This window comes from Stomoxys calcitrans, chromosome 4, assembly GCF_963082655.1.
Source record: "Stomoxys calcitrans chromosome 4, idStoCalc2.1, whole genome shotgun sequence".
Taxonomy (NCBI): domain Eukaryota; kingdom Metazoa; phylum Arthropoda; class Insecta; order Diptera; family Muscidae; genus Stomoxys; species Stomoxys calcitrans.
Genome location: NC_081555.1, coordinates 181,152,796 through 181,174,793, shown reverse-complemented (window position 1 = coordinate 181,174,793; position 21,998 = coordinate 181,152,796). Strand labels below are relative to the sequence as shown.

General features: G+C 39.0%; 2 protein-coding genes across 7 annotated transcripts in view; one reads left to right on the top strand and one right to left on the bottom strand.

Annotated features, from left to right (window-relative positions):
* Window positions 1–431: 431 nt before the first annotated feature.
* On the top strand, window positions 432–10,656 carry LOC106083020 (venom carboxylesterase-6). The gene is given in 7 exon segments (XM_013245831.2): window positions 432–740; window positions 4,759–4,902; window positions 4,966–5,508; window positions 5,571–5,918; window positions 9,628–9,799; window positions 9,858–9,993; window positions 10,073–10,656. Coding segments are annotated over 7 exon segments (1,821 nt in total). The 5' UTR covers window positions 432–473; the 3' UTR covers window positions 10,284–10,656.
* Window positions 10,657–17,327: 6,671 nt separating this feature from the next.
* Window positions 17,328–21,998, bottom strand: part of LOC106083006 (ubiquitin carboxyl-terminal hydrolase Usp2) — a 30,058-nt gene continuing 25,387 nt past the window's right edge. For all 6 annotated transcript variants that reach the window (XM_013245804.2, XM_013245803.2, XM_013245802.2 and 3 more), the window contains one exon: window positions 17,328–21,953. In XM_013245804.2, coding sequence (XP_013101258.2) covers window positions 21,881–21,953 — 73 coding nt within the window. In that variant the 3' untranslated portion in view covers window positions 17,328–21,880. The remainder of the gene's footprint in view (window positions 21,954–21,998) is intronic.

Sequence of the window (21,998 nt, the reverse complement as noted above, 5' to 3'; positions counted from 1 at the left end):
CTCTATGAAGATCTCATTTAATTTAAAATAAAAAAATAAAAAAAACTCTGGCTATGAGTACTACAAATTTAAAAAAAAAAAACGAACCTGTATAGATGTTGTCACAAACATCTTACTTTTCTCCAAACTCATTTTGGAATATTGAATGAGTAAATCAATGCCGAACGCCTTGTGCGAAATGTTCTCTAAAAAGTCTCCAAACCTATTGGCGAGATCTTCACTACACTCAAAAAACAAAAATTCAAAGTCATTCGAGTGTAAAGAAAAAAATCTTACGAAATCTCTCGTCAAGCAGCAGGTACCAACAGTTAGATGGACAAAACGGCAAACAGACAAACACACCACTGGCGTGAGTTGATTTTGAAGTCTAGCACACATCGGAAATGGTCGGCATTGGATTGGATGAAATTCTATTAAACCACCAACTCTGACATGGCAAAGCCCAGTCTGAGTTCCAAATTCGTACGCGCAAGATGTCGTTGGTCTCGTCCGTTACGAATGATCGTCGTCGGTCTTTTTGCTTTTGCGCAATAAAGACGCATCTCTTGCTTGCCGTGATTTGTTTGATTTTACAAAGAGATGGCACCTCAGAAGCGCGTACCTCACCTCAGCTGAAGGTTCAACTCCCACACGGCGGTATATTGGTGGGACGTCATCTGCTAACGCATAAAGGACGTCACATGCGTGCTTTCATGGGTGTGCCCTATGCAGAACCTCCTTTGGGAGAGTTGCGTTTTAAGGTGTGCTAAAAGTTGTTAAAAATTATATACGAGAATGTGGACAAAGAAAAGTTAAAAAATCTAACAAATACAATTGAAAAGAAATATAAATCGCTTTTTTTGTGCTCCTAGTTTCAATCGTTTAGTGATTTACTTCTAAAGACAATGATTAAAAATTTGTGGTGTTAAGCCGTCGGTCACTCATTGGAATTTAATTGTGAAAATTTGAAAATAAAAAAAACAAGTAAAAGCGTGATAAGTTCGGCCGGGACGAATCTTGGGAACCCACCACCATGGGATTCTACTAAAAATTTACACAAAATAAATTTAGTTGAAGGGCATAACATTATCTAAATTAAAGCTTTTAGAAACCGAACAAGGATGATCGAGAGAACGGTTTACATGAAAGCTATATCAGGTTCTAGACTGATTGTTGAATGTTGGATATTGGAAATCGGAAGTCGTAACAGAACTTCGTATGCAAAATTTCAGCCAAATCGGACAAAAATTGCAGGTTGTAAGGACTCAAGAAGTCAAATCGGGAGATCGGTTTATATGGGAGATATATCACGTTATATACCGATTTGAACCGTGACACAGTTATTGGAAGTCATAACAGAACACTACGTGCAAAATTTCATCCAAAACGGACAAAAATTGCAGCTTGTAAGGGCTCAAGAAATCAGTTCGGGAAATCGGTTTATATGGGAGTTATATCTAAATCTGAACCGATGTGACCCCATTTGCAATCCCCAACGACCTACATCAATACTTAGTATCTTTGAAAAATTTTGAGCGGCTAGCTTTACGCGTTCGACGTCTATCCTGATTTTGACAGACGGACGGACGAAGGGACTGACATGGCTAGATCGACTCGGAATGTCGAGACGATCAAGAATATATATACTTTATGGGGTCTTAGACGAATATTTCGAGGTGTTACAAACGGAATGACTAGATTAGTATTCCTCCATCCTATGGTGGTGGGTATGAAAATGCAAAAATTAAAATAAATGGTACAGAAGCATTATGTTAAGAAATCCAAATTTAAGGCAGTGCGATTATGCCATACACTGTGCAAAACAAGTAAAAGCGTGCTAAATTCGGCCGGGCCGAATCCCACCATGGATCGCATTTTTCTAGTTCTTTAAATTACTTTTCCGAATAGAAAAACACCAGTCATAGAAAAACACCGCCTCCAAAATTTAAGGCAAATCGAGTAATAACTGCTCCCTCTAGAGGCTGAAAAACTCAAACTGGGAGATCGGTTTATATAGCAGCTTTATCAGGTTATATGCCAATTTGGACCATACTTGGAACAGTTTTTGAAAGTCATACGAAAACGGCATATGCAAAATTTCAACCATATTGGAAAAGAATTTCGCCCTTTAGAATTCCAAGAAGTCTAATCGGAAGATCGGTTTATATGGCGGCTATATCAGGATATGGAGTGATTTAGACCATACATAACACAGTTATTGAAAGTCAAAATTAAGCACTTAGTGCAAAATTTCGGCCAAATCCAATAAGAATTGTGCCCTCTAGAGGCTCAAGAAGTCTTTTCGGGAGATCGGTTTATATGGCGACTATATCTGGTTATAGACTAATATAGACTATACTTGGCACAGTTGTTGGAAATCATGCCAAAACGACATGTGCACATTTTCAGCCAAATCCAATAAGAATTGCGCCCTCTAGAAGCTCTAGAAGTCATGACCCAAGGACGGTTTATATGGCAGCTATATCAGGTTATGGACCAATTTGGACTATTCTTACTACTGTTGTTGGAAGTCATAATAAAACACCTCATGCAAAATTTCAGCTAAATCCGATATGAATTGCGCTCTCTAGTGCCTCAAGAAGTCAAGACCCTAGATCGGTTTATATGGCAGCTATACCAAATTATAGACACATTTAAACCATACTTACCACAGTTTTTGGAAGTCATAACAAAACACCTCATGTAAAATTTCATCCGAATCGGATAACAATTGCGCCCTGTAGAGGTTGAAGAAGTTAAGACCCCAGATCGGTTTATATGACAACTATGTCAGGTTATGGACCGATTTCAACCAGACTTAATGCAGTTATTGGAAATCGTAACAAAACACCTAATGCAAATTTTCAGCCAAATCGGATGGACGGAAGGATGGACGGACGGATGGACGGACGGATGGACGGACGGATGGACGGACGGATGGACGGACGGATGGACGGACGGATGGACGGACGGATGGACGGACGGATGGACGGACGGATGGACGGACGGATGGACGGACGGATGGACGGATGGACGGACGGATGGACGGACGGACGGATGGACGGACGGATGGACGGACGGATGGACGGACGGACGGATGGACGGACGGATGGACGGACGGATGGACGGACGGATGGACGGACGGATGGACGGACGGATGGACGGACGGATGGACGGACGGATGGACGGACGGATGGACGGACGGATGGACGGACGGATGGACGGACGGATGGACGGACGGATGGACGGACGGATGGACGGACGGATGGACGGACGGATGGACGGACGGACGGATGGACGGACGGATGGATGGACGGACGGATGGACGGACGGATGGACGGACGGATGGACGGACGGATGGACGGACGGACGGATGGACGGACGGATGGACGGATGGACGGAAGGATGGACGGACGGATGGACGGACGGATGGACGGACGGATGGACGGACGGATGGACGGACGGATGGACGGACGGATGGACGGACGGATGGACGGACGGATGGACGGACGGATGGACGGACGGATGGACGGACGGATGGACGGACGGATGGACGGACGGATGGACGGACGGATGGACGGACGGATGGACGGATGGACGGACGGATGGACGGACGGATGGACGGACGGATGGACGGACGGATGGACGGACGGATGGACGGACGGATGGACGGACGGATGGACGGACGGATGGACGGACGGATGGACGGACGGATGGACGGACGGACGGATGGACGGACGGATGGACGGACGGATGGACGGACGGATGGACGGACGGATGGACGGACGGATGGACGGACGGACGGATGGACGGACGGATGGACGGACGGATGGACGGACGGATGGACGGACGGACGGACGGATGGACGGACGGATGGACGGACGGATGGACGGACGGATGGACGGACGGATGGATGGACGGACGGATGGACGGACGGATGGACGGACGGATGGACGGACGGATGGACGGACGGATGGACGGACGGATGGACGGACGGATGGACGGACGGATGGACGGACGGATGGACGGACGGATGGACGGACGGATGGACGGACGGATGGACGGACGGATGGACAGACGGATGGACGGACGGATGGACGGACGGATGGACGGACGGATGGACGGACGGATGGACGGACGGATGGACGGACGGATGGACGGACGGATGGACGGACGGACGGATGGACGGACGGACGGATGGACGGACGGACGGACGGACGGATGGACGGACGGACGGACGGATGGACGGATGGACGGACGGATGGACGGACGGATGGACGGACGGATGGACGGACGGATGGACGGACGGATGGACGGACGGATGGACGGACGGATGGACGGACGGATGGACGGACGGATGGACGGACGGATGGACGGACGGACGGACGGATGGACGGACGGATGGACGGACGGATGGACGGACGGATGGACGGACGGATGGACGGACGGACGGATGGACGGACGGATGGACGGACGGATGGACGGATGGACGGACGGATGGACGGACGGATGGACGGACGGACGGACGGACGGATGGACGGACGGACGGACGGATGGACGGACGGGCGGATGGACGGACAGGCGGATGGATGGACGGACGGACGGATGGACGCACGGACATGGCTAGATCGACTTAAAATGATATGACGATTAAGAATATATATACTTTATGGGGCCTCAGAGGAATATTTCGAGGAGTTACAATATACAATATTTACAATTAGTTTGTTACAAGTACCTTTGAAAACAAATTCCAACATTAATTTAATTCATTTTCAGCACCCTGTTCCCTATAGAGCGTGGAGTGGGGAGAAACATGTCATCGAAGATTCACCCAAGTGCACTCAACGTGATCCCTTCCGCAGAGATATGATACTCGAAGGCAGCGAGGATTGTTTGTATCTGAATGTTTACACACCCGAGGTATATTTTCTCTTAAACATTTTATTCTACATTTAAAAGTGTTTGCCTTCTTAAATTTTATAGGCACCGGAAAGCAATGAACCATTGCCCGTTATGGTGTGATTCCATGGCGGTGGCTGGGAATGCGGTTCTGGCATAAGCAGCTTCTATGGTCCTGACTTTTTGTTGAATCATGATATTATTTTAGTTTCTGCCAATTTCCGTTTAGGCCCCCTGGGTTTTTTGAGTACCGAGACTGTGGATTGTCCAGGCAACTTTGGCCTAAAAGATCAACTGGAGGTTTTAAAGTGGATCAAGGCCAATATAGCCTCATTCGGTGGCAATCCTAATAGTGTTACGATTTTTGGAGAAAGTGCTGGAGGAGCCAGTGTCACCTACCACATGTTGTCCGAGAAATCCAAGGGTCTTTTCCATAGAGGCATTGTCCAGTCGGGAGCCTACTTTAATCCTTGGGCCCAACCAGCCCACAAAGGAGTGCCCTCGCAAAGGGCCAGGAAAATGGCTAAGCTTGTGGGATGCCCCAGTGATGGTAACTGGCCTAGAATGTTGGAGTGCCTAAGAGAGAAGCCAGCAAATGATATTGTGGCCACCATTTACGATCTCTTTGTAAGTGAAAACCTTGTGATCCACGTGACATTTCTTTGAGCATTTGAAATTTTAAAATTTAGGATTGGGACTTTGATCCCATGATACCATTCCCACCAGTCGTGGAACCCGACCATCCCGATGCTTTCCTAACAGTCTTGCCACGCTCCGCTTCTCAACCACATGGTCTGCAGCTGCCTATAATGATTGGTGTCACCTCTGAGGAAGGTCTGCTGAAAACCGCTTCTCTCTTGAATATTCCCGATGTTTTAAAGGATTTTAAAGCCAAATTCCACAAAGTCTTGCCCATCGTTCTAAACTATGACCATTTGGGCAATGCAGAACAGCAGAAAATCACTAAAAAGTTGGAGAAATTCTACCTTAAGAATGGCCATAACTATGACAAGTATAATTCCCAAAATATAACTGATGTAAGTAGCCAAGAAACAATTTTCCAAAATTTAAAACGACCTCCATGAATTCTGCTAAAAATGTCTACGAAAGAGCTCAGTTAATATGTGAAGGGGAATAGAATCCAAGAGCATACCAATTGCACGCTCTAGGGTCTCAAATGTATAATCGGAAGATTGGTTTATCTGAGAGCTATATCAGGTAATACAGCGAAGTAAATCACACTTGGCATTGATGCTGGAGGAAATGTCATTGTGCAACATATCAACCAAATGGGATAAAAGTTGCGCCCTCTAGGACTTAGAGAATAACCAGTACAAGCGAGCTAAGTTCGACCGGGCCGAATCTTGAGAACCCACCACCATGGATTCTGCTAAAAATGTACACAAAATAAATTAAGTTGAAGGGCATGATTTTATTCCACATAGCAAATTTCTGCCAAACCAGCAAGGATGAACCGAACAAGGATGATCGAGAGATCGGTTTACATGGGAGCAATATCAGGTTATAGACTGATTCGGACCGTATTTGGCACAGTTATTAGAAGTCGTAACAGAACACCGCATGCAAAATTTCAGCCAAATCGGATAAAAATTGCGGCTTGTAAGGGCTACGGAGTCAAATCGGGAGATCGGTTTATATGGGAGCTATATCCGGTTATAAACCGATTCGGACCATACTTAACGCAGTTGTTAGAAATCTTAACGTAACACTACATGCTAAATTTCTGACCAAAATTGCGAAATCGGATAATAAATGCGTATTTATGCGGATTTAGACACGGATCGGTAGATAGGCAGATCGGTTTATATGGCAGCTATATCTAAATATCGTCCGATCTGAGCCATATTTGAGTCGGATATCGGGAGGTTTAAAACAACCCACTATTTAAAATTTCATGACAACTATTGGGTTGCCCAAAAAGTAATTGCGGACTTTTCATATAGTCGGCGTTGAAAATTTTTTTCGCAGCTTGTGACTCTGTAATTGCATTCTTTCTTCTGTCAGTTATCAGCTGTTACTTTTAGCTTGCTGTAGAAAAAAAGGGTATTTGATTAAAGTTCATTCTAAGTTTTATAAAAAAATCATTTACTTTCTTTTAAAAAATCCGCAATTACTTTTTGGGCAAGCCAATATATCCAAATATGGTCCGATTTGGCCCGTTCTTAACCTGCGTACAGCTAAAAGTCGCGTGATTACAAAAGACGGACGGACAGACACACGGACATCGTTAAATCCCCTTCGAATTCTACGACGATCCGAGATACATATATATACTTTGTAGGGTCGGAAATGGATATTTCGATGTGTTATGAAAACGGAATGACTATTCCTATCCTATAGTGGTGCGTATATAAAGATCTAAAATAATTACTGAAGTACTTTTGTTTAATTGTTCTTTCAAATAAGTAAGTTTCTCTGGCGCACCCTGTATTTGGTCAGAGGGGCAAAGCTCAAAAAGGGTTTAGAGTTCTGAGAGCAAACATTCAATTTCCCAACTAATTTCCCAAATATACATAGCTCGATCGTACCATATTTGGATACAGCTGCCATATACACCGATCTACCGATTGAGGGTGTTAAGCCCATAAAAAGCCGCATTTTCCTATTTCGCCGAAATTTAAAGCAGTGAGTTAGACCAGACTTCTGGTGTTCGAACCGAATTTGGTCCAGATCGGACCATACTTTGTAATACATTTGCAACAAGGAGTTGGACTTGGCCATCCGATATCCGAACCGCGTATGGTCCATATCAGACCATGTTGGGATATAGCTACCATATGGACTGATCTGCTGATCTGGGATCTTAAGCCACAAAATCCTCATTTATAAACCGGTTATATCCTTGAACTTTTAAATTATGACTTATATACACTTCTCGGTGCCTGAACCGAATATGATTCAAATCGGCCCATACTGGGACATTGGTATAGGTTTTTAATGGAATAGCATAATGTACAAACGCATTAAGATCGGCCGGGCCGAACTTTACATACCCACCACCTCTGGTATACCAACTTTCGGTGGAAAATGCATAATTTATGCCCCCATAGCAGCTTTATCCAAATATGGTCCGATTTAAACCAAATTCGACACGGATATTGAGTGGTCTATTAAGTACAAGTCATTGTTCAATTTTGTAGAACAAAATATTGGTATTTTTGGCCATAGCCAAATATAGACCGAGCTGAACCATATATGACACGGATGTCGAAAAGCCTAACATAAATCAATACGGTGAAATCGGATTATAAATGTGCCTTTTATGAGGCCAAGACTTTAAATCGAGAGATCGGTTTACATGGCAGCTATATCAAAATCTAAACTGATCCGGGCCAAATTGCAGAAAGTTGTCGAAGAACCTTAAACAACTCACTGTCCCAAATTCCAGCGAAATCAGACAATAAATACGCCTTTTATGGGCCCAAGACCTTAAATCGAGAGATCGGGCAATATGGCAGATATATTCAAATCTGGACCGATCTGTGCCATATTGCAGAAAAATGTCGAGGGACCTAGCACAACTCACTATGCCAAATTTCGACGTCATCGGATAATAAATGCGCCTTTTATGGGCCCAAGACCCTAAATCGAGAGATCGGTCTATATGGCAGCTATATTTAAATCTGGAACGATCTGGGCCAAATCAAAGGAGAATGTTGAAGGGACTAACACAACTCACTGTCCCAAACTTCGGGAAAATTGGACAATAAATACGCGTTTTATGGGTCCAAGACCTTAAATCGCTATATCAAATTCTGGACCAATCTGTACCATATTCCAGGAAGATGGCGAAGGGCCTTACTTCACTTACTGTCCCAAATTTCGGCGCGATCGTATAATAAATGCGCCTTTTATGGGACCAAGACCTTAAATCGAGAGATCGGTCTATATGGCAGCTATATCCAAATCTGGACCGATCTGGGCCAAATTCAAGAAGGATGTCCAAATCGTTCTATAACCTGATATAGCTCCCATATAAACCGGTCTTCGGATCATCCTTATTCGGTTCCTAGAAGCTTCCAGTTTTGCTAGTTTGACAGAAGTTTGGTATGTAGAATAAAATAATGCCCTTCAAATAGATTTATTACACCCTCCATCATAGGATGGGGGTATACTAGTTTCGTCATTCTGTTTGTAACACCTCGAAATATGCGTCTGAGAGCCCATAAAATACATATATATTCTTGATCGTAATGTCATTTCAAGTCGATCTAGCCATGTCCGTCCGTTCGTCTGTCCGTCCGTCTGGCTGTTGCACGCAAACTTTCGAAGGAGTTAAGCTAGCCGCTTGAAATTTTGCACAAATTCTTTTTATTAGTGTAGGTTGATTGGGATTGTATAAATGCCAAATCGGTCCATGTTTTTGCATGAGGTGTTTTGTTATGACTTCCAACAACGGCGCTAAGTATAGTTCAAATCGGTTCAAAACCTGATATAGCTGCCATATAAACCGATCTCCCGTTTTGACTTCTTGAGCTTCTAGAGGTCGCAATTCTCATACGATTTGGAAGAAATTTTATACAACGGCTTCTCTCTTTCAACATACCTGTCTTATATGGTCTGAATCTATCAATAGCTTCATACAGCTCCCATATAAACCCATCTCTCCATTTTGCTTCTTGTTTTGTGTACATTTTTATCAGAATTTATGGTAGTGGGTTCCCCCGGTTCGGCCCCGCCGAACTTAGCACACTTTTACTTGTTCTTATTTTCACCCATTTAAAGCTTATATCGGACGGCTGGTTTGTTGCTGGTATCGACGAATACATTCGTTTGCGTATGAGCAATTTCAAAAAGAACAGCCAAAAGGTGGGCCCTACTTTTGTCTATTTGTTCGAGCATAAAGGCGCTGCAAGCTTTTCGGAACTATTCAAAGGAGGAAGAGAAATGTTCTATGGTAAAAAGGGGGATAACCATAATGGAATACGATTTTATTGAGTATGTAAATCTTTCAGGTGCTTGCCATGCTGATGAGTTGCAATATCTCTTTCCAATAGCCAAAGAGCTATTCGTAAGCGCCTCTCCAACTGTGAAGGATTTAAAGGTACGAGATATCATGCTATCGCTGTGGGTTAATTTTGCCAAGAGCAGGTAGGTATTATATGGTGGCTGCCTTCTTTGGTTTTGTCATTAATTGATGAAATTCAATTGTCGCTCGCTTTCACTTCAGCAACCCAACCCCAACTAATGGTGAATTGCCAATATGGCAACCCTGTGAAACATATCCCGTTTCGCCATATGCTTCAATTGGAAGTAAACATGAGGAGGTGGATGAACTTTTCAAGTTCGATAGTGAGTTGTATCAGGAAAGAGTTGAACTATGGAATGATATAAAGCCACATGTTCCCGCCAAGGAATTTCAGTTAAAGGATGAACTGTAGCCACATAAGAAGATGTAAGATTTCGACATGATTTTCAATTTGAATTATTGAATATTTATTGCAAATTCGTGATTACCTTTTGTTTAGAAATTAAAGACTATGATGAATATAATTTTCAATTATTTTTTTTTATTTATTTATTACTTTATTTTTCATGTTTACTTGTATTCTTGATTTGTTTTCTTTTGTTTTGTCGTTTCTTTTCATTATTTTCTTCTTTTTTTCATTTAGCAATTGTACCTATTATCTATAAAGTTCTGTTGTTCTCTTGGTTTTTGTTTTTTTTTTTTGCAATTATACGTTTTACACATCATTCGAATTTACTATTTTCTTTTTTTTTTTTTCTTTTTTTTTTTTGTTTTTTTTTTTGTTATAGTAGTGATTTTGAAATAAAATTTTGCTTTGTTTTTAGCTTCTGAATTGTTGTTCTTGGCATTAAATTGAATAGAATTGTTTTTAATGAATTGAATTTTGTTTTTAATAGTTCATTCGGCTTAGTTTTTAGTTATTGATTTAAAATGTCAACAAGTAGGGTGTATTTAAGTGTACGTAACTACATTAAATTATAAATAAAACTTATTTGAATGAATAACAAACACATTGCTTAAGAATTTTCAACGGGCTAACTTTGTCGGCGTGGGGATTTAGGGAAGGTTACTGGAACGGGAAGGAAGTACAGGCATTACATTACAAAATACAGTGAACATGGTAAGTATTCGCCACCAAATCAAGTGCTTTGTTTGCTACTCAAGATTTCAAATAGAAATATGTACAAATTTTTTAGCAAACCAAAAAATATTTCAAATATTGTTTTTTTTGTTCAATGAATGAAAATTGAATTTTTAATATATGTGGAAGGTATTTCCTTAACAAAATTTCGCCTATTCTTGATATTAACTCCAAATATTTAAAAGCCCTTACTCTTCGCTAAGAGATCATTGTCATTTTAGTTGTTGTTGTAATTGGAAGTGTTTTATCCATCTGTCGGTATTTAAAAGCCAGTCATATTCTTCTTACTAACATCTACAAGATAATATTGAGCTTAAGATCATTTTGTCGGACATAGAGATGGTCTTAATGACGACCTTTTAGGTTTTCAATTGTAAAAAAGTTTTAAACTTCGGAAACGTCGTATACTTTAAGAAAAACGCTGTTACTTTTATATTTGTTGTTGTTGCTTATTTTGAAATATCTTATATATAGGCGCTATATAAATATTTAAAAATGCTAGTAATGATAAAAAGAATTTTTGCTTTTAATCCTTTTTATATTCAGCGCTCCGCCTAGCCAAGCAGTTTGACCATGTAAAAATATTCATGAATGCAGCCAGCATTAGTGAGCGGGAACAACAGTTGAAATGTTTTTGAAGTTTTCACCAAGATTCCAATTCAGACGTTCTCTGTTATAGAAGAGAATTGCACCCTCTAGAGGCTCAAGAAATCAAGACTATATGGCAGCTATACCAGGTAATTTACCGAGTTGTGCCATACTAAGCGCAGTTGTTGGAAATCATAAGAAAACGCCTCATGCAAAACTTCAGCCAAATCGGATAAGACTTGCGCCCTCTAGAGGCTCAAGAAGTCAAGATCCCAGACCAGATTATATAAATTAACAGTTACTACCTTTCTGTTTTTATTAATTTGAGTGCTTTTACAGAACTGAATCAAAAATCTTAAACTTAGGTTGAAGTTGGTTGGTGCTGCTGTTGGCGCTGCTGCTGTTGGTTGGTGCTGTTGCTGGTGCTGCTATTGGTTTCTTGCTGATTGACGATTTTGTTATTGTTGTCGTCATGAGGTGTCAGGTTACCCGCTTTGCTGTGTTTGCTGTTGACTGACAGCGGTCAATGAATTAATCAATAGAATCAGCAATTTTTTGGTATCGAAATCCAATATAAAGAATTTTTTGTTTGGCTGACATCCCAGCAAACATCTTTGATGTTAACACCTCCCCTCTTAGTTACGAGCGTCCTCGATCGTAATACCGTTAGAAGTAAGGTATCTGAGATAATCTTGGTACGTCTCTTGGAAAGTTTGTTGAATTCGATGTCGGAACTGATAGTTGATTGGGAGGTGCTAGATTAACGGTTTCAATCAATGGGCGCTGCTTTCTTCTTATCAAGAACAATACCAGAATGAGAGCTGCAGCTATTGTGAGTAAATGCACGGCCGCACTCCATTTGTTTTTAGTGTTCAACAGTTCTATCGCTTTTGTATTGTTTAGATGGATCCTTTTTACAAATTCCAAAGTGGTTACTTCTTCTATTTTTGATCCAGGAGATCTAGGTTGTAGGATTGCAGGTAATGGTTCGGCATACGTTGTTTGGAAATAGTTGTATGTCTCATTGTCAATTGTTATGGAAGCGTTTTGAAACTTGATTATGAAGGTTCCCGTAAGATTGTACTGCTCGTCGTTGATGAGAATGATACCATCGAATTGATTTAGTAGAATCATCCCAGGCAAGACTTCCTCTACTGTAGGGGTGGTGCTATGTCTCAATAAAGTACAGTTTGCTTCTACGCTTTTTAAAAGATTTAACAAACAATTTTCTTTTTCTATTCTTTTGACATTATTTAAATTACAAACAGTCAGATTATTGAAAGATTTACATGGTTTAAGGATCCCATAGGATTCATTTTTACAAACTAGTATTTCATTATAATCAATTTTATTAATAAGATCCCCACTCTTAGTGGGTTTAATCAAGAGTTTACTGCAGGAATCTAAATTCGTAGTCGGTACATTGACAATATAAATAAGTGATTTTTCATTTGATGCAATTTTTACTTCAGAGAATTCGAATATTTCTTCTATGTTTACAAAGGGAATTGAATCTTTCTCGAAAAGCTCTTTTGCAATATTCACTTCAGTGTTCGACAATACAAATGAATTTATTATGCCGGACTTTGCCCAGTGAATGGCATAATTTACATTAATTATTAAATCTAACTTTTTCCAACTTTTCTTAATTCTATTGATTTTTCTATTTCCTGAAGTTACAATTTTTAAATTCTTTAATTATTCACCAAAAATTTTTTTCTCTACCAGAGTTTTCACATTTTTTTCACTTTTGTACTTAAATTCTTCTTAATTATTAAATCTAACTTTTTCCAACTTTTCTTAATTCTATTGATTTTTCTATTTCCTGAAGTTACAATTTTTAAATTCTTTAATTATTCACCAAAATTTTTTTCTCTACCAGAGTTTTCACATTTTTTTCACTTTTGTATTTAAATTCTTCTTAATTATTAAATCTACGATTCACAACTTTTTTTTTTTTGTTCACTGCCTACTTACAAATGTATCCCTATAAAGATTTTCCATACGTCCATGGAGGCGATTTCGTTGTCCTTTCGTTAAATCTACTTGGAGAATCGTCCGCTTACTTGTTGACGTGTGTTGAGCCGGTAGTTGTAGCTACAGCCTCTGTGGTCTTCTAGGGTGTTTTTTTGGTCCTTGGTCACAGCCTCCGGGTGCGTTGATGGATTGTTGGGCGCCAATTAACAGTTACTACATTTCTGTTTTTGGTCCTTGGTCACAGCCTCCGGGTGCGTTGATGGATTGTTGGGCGCCAGTTAACAATTACTACATTTCTGTTTTTATTAATTTGAGTGCTTTTACAGAACTGAATCAAAAATCTTAAACTTAGGTTGAAGTTGGTTGGTGCTGCTGTTGGCGCTGCTGCTGTTGGTTGGTGCTGTTGCTGGTGCTGCTATTGGTTTCTTGCTGATTGACGATTTTGTTATTGTTGTCGTCATGAGGTGTCAGGTTACCCGCTTTGCTGTGTTTGCTGTTGACTTGCGGTAATTTCATTACCATTACCATTTCATATTGTTGCTTACAAATCATGATGGTTCACTGTTTGTTGTTGCAGGCGGACAATGTTGACTGACAGCGGTCAATGAATTAATCAATAGAATCAGCAATTTTTTGGTATCGAAATCCAATATAAAGAATTTCTTGTTTGGCTGACATCCCAGCAAACATCTTTGATGTTAACATATATCCGCTGTATCAGGCTTTGTACCGATATGCGCCATACTTAGCACAGTTGTTGAAAGTCATAACAAATCACCTCGCGCAAAATGTTAGCCAAATTGGGTGAGAATTGCGCCCTCTATTGGCGCAAGAAATCAAAATCCAAGATCGGTTTATACGAAAGCTATACCAGATTATGAACCGATTTAAGACATACTTAACATAGTTGTTGGAAGTGATACCAGAACACCACGTTCAGTCAAATCGGACAAAAATTGCGCCCTCTAGAGGCTCAAGAAGTCAAGACCCAAGATCGGTTTATATGGCAGCTATATCAAAACATTGACCGATTTAAACCATTCTTAGCACAGTTGTTGGAAGTAATGCCAAAACACCGCGAGCGAAATTTCAGTCAAATCGGATAAAAATTGCGCCCTCTAGAGGTTCAAGAAGTCAAAACCCAAGATCGGTTTATATGGCAGCTATATTAAAACGTGGACCGATTTAGCCCATTTACAACCCCAACCGACCTACACAAATAAAAAGTATTTGTGCAAAATTTCAAGCGCCCAGCTCGAAAGTTAGCGTGCTTTCGACAGACGGACAGATGGACGGACGGACATGGCTAGATCGACTTAGAATGTCATGACGATCAAGAATATACATACTTTATGGGGTCTTAGAAGCATATTTCGAGATGTTACAAACAGAATGGCGAAACAAGTAAAAAGGCATTAAGTTCGGCCGGGCCGAACTTTGGGTACCCACCACCTCGGGTGTATATGTAAACCCCCTTTCGCCACAATCTGGTGAAAATTGGATAACTTATGCACCCAAATTCGGCACGGACATTGAGTGGTCTAATAAATATAAGTCACTGTTGAATTTTGTATTTTAAATTCCAACGAAATCGGGTAATAAATAGAGCTTGTATGGGCTTCAGACCCTTTATCGGCAGATCGGTCGATATCGCAGCTATATCTGAATATCGCCGATCTGAACCATATTTGGGTCCTATGTTGGGAGGCGTAAAACTACCCACTGTTTCAAATTTCAGCGAAATCGGTTAAAAAATAAAGCTATATGGGCTTCAGACCCTTTATCGGGGGATCGGTCTGTATGGCAGCAATATCTAAATATAGTCCGATCTGCACCACATTTGTGTCAGATATTGAGAGGCTTAAAACTGCGCACAATTGCAAATTTCAGCGAAATCTGATAAGAAATAAAGCTTTTAAGGGCTTCAGACCCTTTATTGGGGGATCGGTCTGTATGACAGCTATATCTAAATATAGTCCGATCCTTTCAGATGTCAGGAGGCTTGAAATAAGCAACTGTTTTAAATTTCAGCGAAATTGGATAATAAATAAAGCTTTTATGGCCTTCAGACCCTTTATGGGGAGATCGGTCTACATGGTAGCTATATCTAAATATAGTGCGATCTGAACCATATTTGGGTCAGATGTCGGTAGGCTTAAAATAACTCACTGTTGCAAGTTTCAGCAAAATCGTGTAATAAATAAAGCTTTTATGGCCTTTAGACCCCTTATCGAGAGATCGGTCTACATGGTAGCCATATTTAAATATAGTCCGACCTGACCATATTTGGGTCAGTTGTCGGGAAGCCTTAAACTACTCACTGTTTCAAAGTTCAGCGAAATCGTGTAATAAATAAAGCTTTTATGGGCTTCAGACCCTTTATTGGGAGATCAGTCTATATGACAGGTATATCTAAATACAGTCCGATCTGAACCATATGGGTCAGTTGTCAAGAGGCCTTAAACTACTCCCTGTTTCAAATTTCAGCAAAATCGGATGAAAAATAAGATTTTTATGGGCATTAGACCCTTTATCAGAAAATCGGTCTATATAGCAGCTATAACCAAATATGGTGCGATTTGGCCCGTTCAGGAACTTAACCAGCGTGCATCAATAAGACATATCTGTGCCAAATTTCAGCTCAATATCTCAATTTTTGAAGGCTCTAAAGTGATTACAACAGATGGACGGACAGACTCACGGACATCGTTAAATCTTCTTAGAATTTAACGACGATCCGAAATGTATATACTTTGTAGGGTCGGAAATTGATATTTCGAGTTGTTGCAAACGGAATGACTAAATGAATATACCCCCTATCTTACGGTGGTGGGCATAATTAGTATACCCCCATCCTATGGTGGAGGGTATAAAAATAGTTCAACAGTGCTTTAAATTAAAAATAAAGCTTTTTTTTTGTGGTGGTTTAATTGTTTGTTTACACATTTTCTTGGTGCGGGACTGCCAAAACACTATTACCGCCATCAATTGACAAAAGTTGCCATACATAATACAATTTTTTTTTATTCTGGTTGCGTTGTCAGACAACCAACCAACTGAATGTTGGTTGCTTCCATAAGCGACTCATGATTTTATCTTCTGGCAACGCAACTATAGTCGAGTTGCCATCCACAATTGACCCCTAAAACTATATTTTCCAGGAAAAAATGTGCTAAAACTACCCTTCTCCAAAAAAAAAAGTATATTAAAACTTTCTTTTTCCAAGAAAATGAGTTTTAAGCCTTTAAGCTAAACTATCATTTATTCAGAAAGGGGGGTTCTTCAACAAAAAAAACATCGAAATTAGCTTTAAGCGGCCATTTTGAGTCGAGTTTAATATTGACTCCATATCCATCGGCAACAAAATACAACCTGTCTCCACAAAACAAGAAACTTTGAACAATTTTTCAAATATCTAACAATGTCAGTAACTATTCTCTGTCTGGCGTAAACTTTTATCACATCAATATTTTAAGCTTCTGACATTTTTTAATACTTCGCATTGAATATTTTTTTCTAGCTAACCATAGTAGAATTTTCGTAAATTACAAGAAGGCGAGACAGAGTATTGAGAAAATACTACGGCATTGCTAGGTCAGCAGATCTAATGGATATTGAAGAGACCCGTATTTCAGTCTGTAAATAAAGCACAAGTGAGACAAATTATTCTCCTAAGAAAGAACCTGGCATTTGATAAAAATATAAATGAAGAAACATAGCCCAACTTTACAATAATATCTTGTCTGATAATTTGTTAGGCTTAGTTCATTGAACTTAACATTTTATTTTTTGAATTTATTTTATTCGATTACCAGCGATACATACTTGCTATTCGCTCATGCTCACTGTACATTTGTTTGGGTACATGGGTAGGTAGGTAGGTAGGTACGTAACAAATACGCTCATGTGTTTTAAAAATAAATACAAAATAATTAAAAAAACACACAATAAGCCGAAGGAAAATTCTAAACATTTTAAATGTGAAACAATAATTTATAAATAAATTAATTACAAAATAAATAATAAATAAAATCATATAAATTAAGTAAAATAAAGCATCTCTTGTTGTTGTGTGTGTGTGTTTGTATTTGAAATAAAGGGAGAAGTGAGTGGCAATGCGGCATCTGTCATGTGGGAGAGCGGTTGGTTGTACGACATATCTGTTTTTTTTTGTTTGTTTCTCTATTTCTTTATAGTTGTTTAGTAGTAGTAGTAGTAGTAATAGGTAGTAGTACATTTATTTTATATATATGTATATATATAAATATGTATGTATATATTAAATATAAAAGTGTGATTCTTTGTTGTGGTTTCTGTGGTTTTTCTGTTTTTGCTTCGTTTTCATTCTATATTGGTTTTGTTTTTAATTACATTTATAATAAATTTTCTTTCTTTTGTAATCTACATGAAAAATAATCGATAAAAATAATAACGATCAGAAAATGTGTGTAGATAATAGTTCCAAGTGTAGTTAGGGGAAATTGGGGGTTTGAGGGGGGATGTTGTTGACTTGCCATGAATATCAACTGACAAGATACGACGATTTTGGGTTAAGGAAAGGCCTACAGATACAATACAAATCATGTTTAAAAAATAATAATAAATATAAATATGCAACAATTAAAACATACAAAAACGCAAACAATTCCTTTCGTTTTCTCAATACCATCGTTCATTCACTGTCAACATTCTAAACGAGAGATAATCACGATACACTGCCAAATAGAGATTGAGAGAGAGAGAGAGAGAGGCAGAGGATCGATTGATTGAATAACACTACATTATATGGTTGTTGCTTGAGAAACTTTTTGCATGAAAGTTAAACGTATAAAATTACTCTCAAAAAATATATGCAATTTTCTTTTATTTACGTCTTCTTCTTCATCTTCTTCTTCTACTGGTTTAGTTTTATCTTCTTTTTAACTAATTTGTAGGTATTTATAAACAGTATGTTGTTTGTCTTTCGTTTGTTTTCTCTTCTCTTCTACTATACACACACACTCCATTCTGCCTCGTAGACAGAGGCAGAAGGGGCAATGTTGCCAGCCTATTACATTTGTCATTTGGTCTTTCTTCTTTACATGGACTTGTGGTTGTGATTTTTGTTAATAACTATTTTAGCATTAGCATTGACATGCCAATAAATACATTTTTATTATTATAGGTCCTATCAGTCACATACGTTTCAAACATCAATCATTGTATGTGTTGTTGTTTTTGCTATGACTATAATTATTGAAGATTTGTTAATATGTACGAATGCATGCATGTATGTATGTATGTAGGTATGTCTGCTAACATGGTAGAATCATATACAAGATATGGTCAGATGCCCAACAACAACAAAATTGGGATACAACTCTGTTCCACTAACTTGCCAAAGCAAATGTTGAAACGTCAAACAACGGACATTTCTATGTAAATTCAAAATTAGTTAATAATTGTCGAATACAAAATATGTTGTGTGATAATAAGGCAAATAGTCCTAATAAAGACAAATAACCAGCGGCAAATTTAACGTTTGAAGTGTGGAATATGATTATTTTGGCCATTCTTGGATTACACATGCTTTAAGCAACTTACAAAATCCCTAATTGTTTTCCACACCACGTCTTTAAGTTGTTTCATGTCTGGTATTGTGTCCCCACATAGGTGAAGGTAAATGTTAGCCACGAAAGCCGGGCTCGTAGTCCAATGTGTCGTCCTTCCTTTCAGTAATAGCCTCGTCTTCTCACGGTCCGGATCTCCTCATAGGATTTTCGTCGTCTTATCGGCCGTCTCGGTATTACACAGTGCTACGAATGGCTTCGGATTAACCAAGTTTATTGACGGCAGTCCTCTGGCTTTCACAGCCAAATCTTCTGATCTTGCATTCTCCCTTACTACGCTACGCCCTTTTTTAGATAAAAAAAAAATTTCACCACAATACCTTTGTGATTGAAATTTTTCAAATGACTTTTTGAATTTGAATTTTAGATTGTGTATGATAAAGGCCTGGTTATGCTCTCGTAAATGTACAATAAATGTTAAACAACGTGTCAGCTGTTTTGTTTTGCCTTATGAAAACACATGCAAACTATTACCGAACGTCTGCCAAAATTTTACGTTCCGTTTTCGTGTCACCTGGTAAAATATATGAAGTTTGAACAATTTCAAACCAAAAATGTGTATTTAGAAAACTGAAAGTTCAATTCTATGAGTAATTTTTAGCAGTTCATTGTTGATATAAGAAGAAAATACAAGATTATCGTATACGGGAATCGAAATTAGCGCTATTTCGTGAGCCCGGAGACTATGCCTTGAGGGCCGCCATACTGTCCACATAAATCCCGAGACGTTAAATCCCTTCCTAGAATATCTTTTGCGGCTATCGTTGTGACACAGAACTCTGCCTGAAAGAGCGTACATTTGTCAGACAGTCTCAACGACATACCGATATTGTCTCGTTTTGTTCATACATATTTTTGAAATTGTCCGTTCATTACAGCAATAAAATTTGTATAAAAATAAATATACATTATAATCTATTACAATAGATTAAAGCATAAGAAAATATAACAATTTTTTCCGAATTTTTTTAAGGACGGACAATAAAAGCAATCCCGAATACAGATTTGTATATGTTATTCTTAAATAAAATAACAAAATCCTTTTTCTATGGATCGAATGCAGCGAAACCATGTATGCAGAGCTACCCCTCCAAACATTTGGAAGTGACTTTCTCACTCCCTCCCAGAATAGTCACTTTTTAGGTCCTTTTATATGATAGTTTGTAGAGATTTCAAGATTTACAACAACAAAATACATTACTGTCGGAATTCTATCATTCATGTTTCGCTAATTAGTTTCTCATAATCAACTGTTATTGCTTCAAATTTAAAAATAGATTTTTTGTTGTTGTTTTGGACGCTAACTCAAAAAACCTCAAACAAGAGAATGTATGTTAACTTAGCCTTCTGTAATTAAGAAAGGCCGGTAGCACAGAGGGATAGCATACGCCTCACAATCGTAAGGTTGGCTGTTCAAATCCCAGTCTGGGAAAATCATTGCAAATAAAATCTTCGATTATTAATCTTGATTTGGAAAAGATATAAATTAGAAAGAGAAATAAAAATTAGCCTCACTCTAAAAGGTAAAAAAAACATTTGGCAAATAAAAATTTATTTTTATAAATGACGTTGATAATCGAATTTTACACTTTTTTTAGTCCCTATTTAGTCACTCATGGGTATGTATCGCCAAGTGGCACGTTTTCTCCCGTACCGAGACACTAATTAGAGTAAAAAATGATATCGCCTGAGATTGTTTTCAACTTCCTTGAGTGCAGATTTAGTGACTCGCACGATAGAAAATGTTTGGAGGGACTACATGCATGCATACATACATACATATACTACTATGTGTGTGTACCCGTAATTGTTGATTCGCCAAGGTCCAAAAATGGAACATAGGTTCTATCATCTGTTTTTCATGTTTTTTTCTTTGTTTCATTACAAACTCAACTATGTGTCATAATAATAAAAAAAAAAAACAAATACAAATAAATAAACATTAAGATACTTAATTGTGTTTGTTTGCCACACAAACAAACACATGCAATTTAAACACACACAAAAAAATCAGACTAATAAATAGGTTGTTTTTTTTTTTCAAAACATTTTAGAAAAGCGCATTACTAAATGTGTTTGGTTACTCTGCATGTGTCGTTGTATGTTGTCCACCCTCTCAAACAATAACAAACCATACACTATAGGCTTTTTTTGTTGGGGTATGTAGCCGTTCCAGTTTGCGTCGCTCATTACTTGTTCATCCATCACACAGGTCGCTCACTTTTTCGCTTTCTACCATTGGCATTGAAAATCGTTAAATGTTGCACAAGAGTTTTGCAGGTAGTAGTAGTAGTAGTTGTAGTATGTCAATGAAACGATGTAATTTTGGTTATCAAACTTAAGATGACGTCGAAACATAGCACAGCTGTATGTTGTTTTGTCCCAATTCTCTACTATTATTGTTGTCGTTGTTTTTGCTGCTGTTGTTGTTGTTGTTGCTGTTGTGGTGGTGATGATGATGGTTGTTGTAACTTTGTCAGGATTTACAAACATCTAACTGAAGCCCGATGTTATGCATTTTAGACGGACACGCACACACACACACACACACAACTATTAGAACTGCTATTGGGAGTTGAAAATCGCAGTTGCTGGGTTAGTTAGTAAATAATTTCGTTAATTATGAAGTCCGCAGAGGGGGACATCAATGGTTAAAATTTTCTAATTTATCTCTGGAGAGTTTACTATGTTGACTTACGCACGTTCATAGAACAATATATAGGCACTGGACGAAACAAGATGATGATCAGACAATGAATCACTTACTCTGTGGAATGGAAAGGGAAAAATAAGTGGCAGTTCAGACAGACGT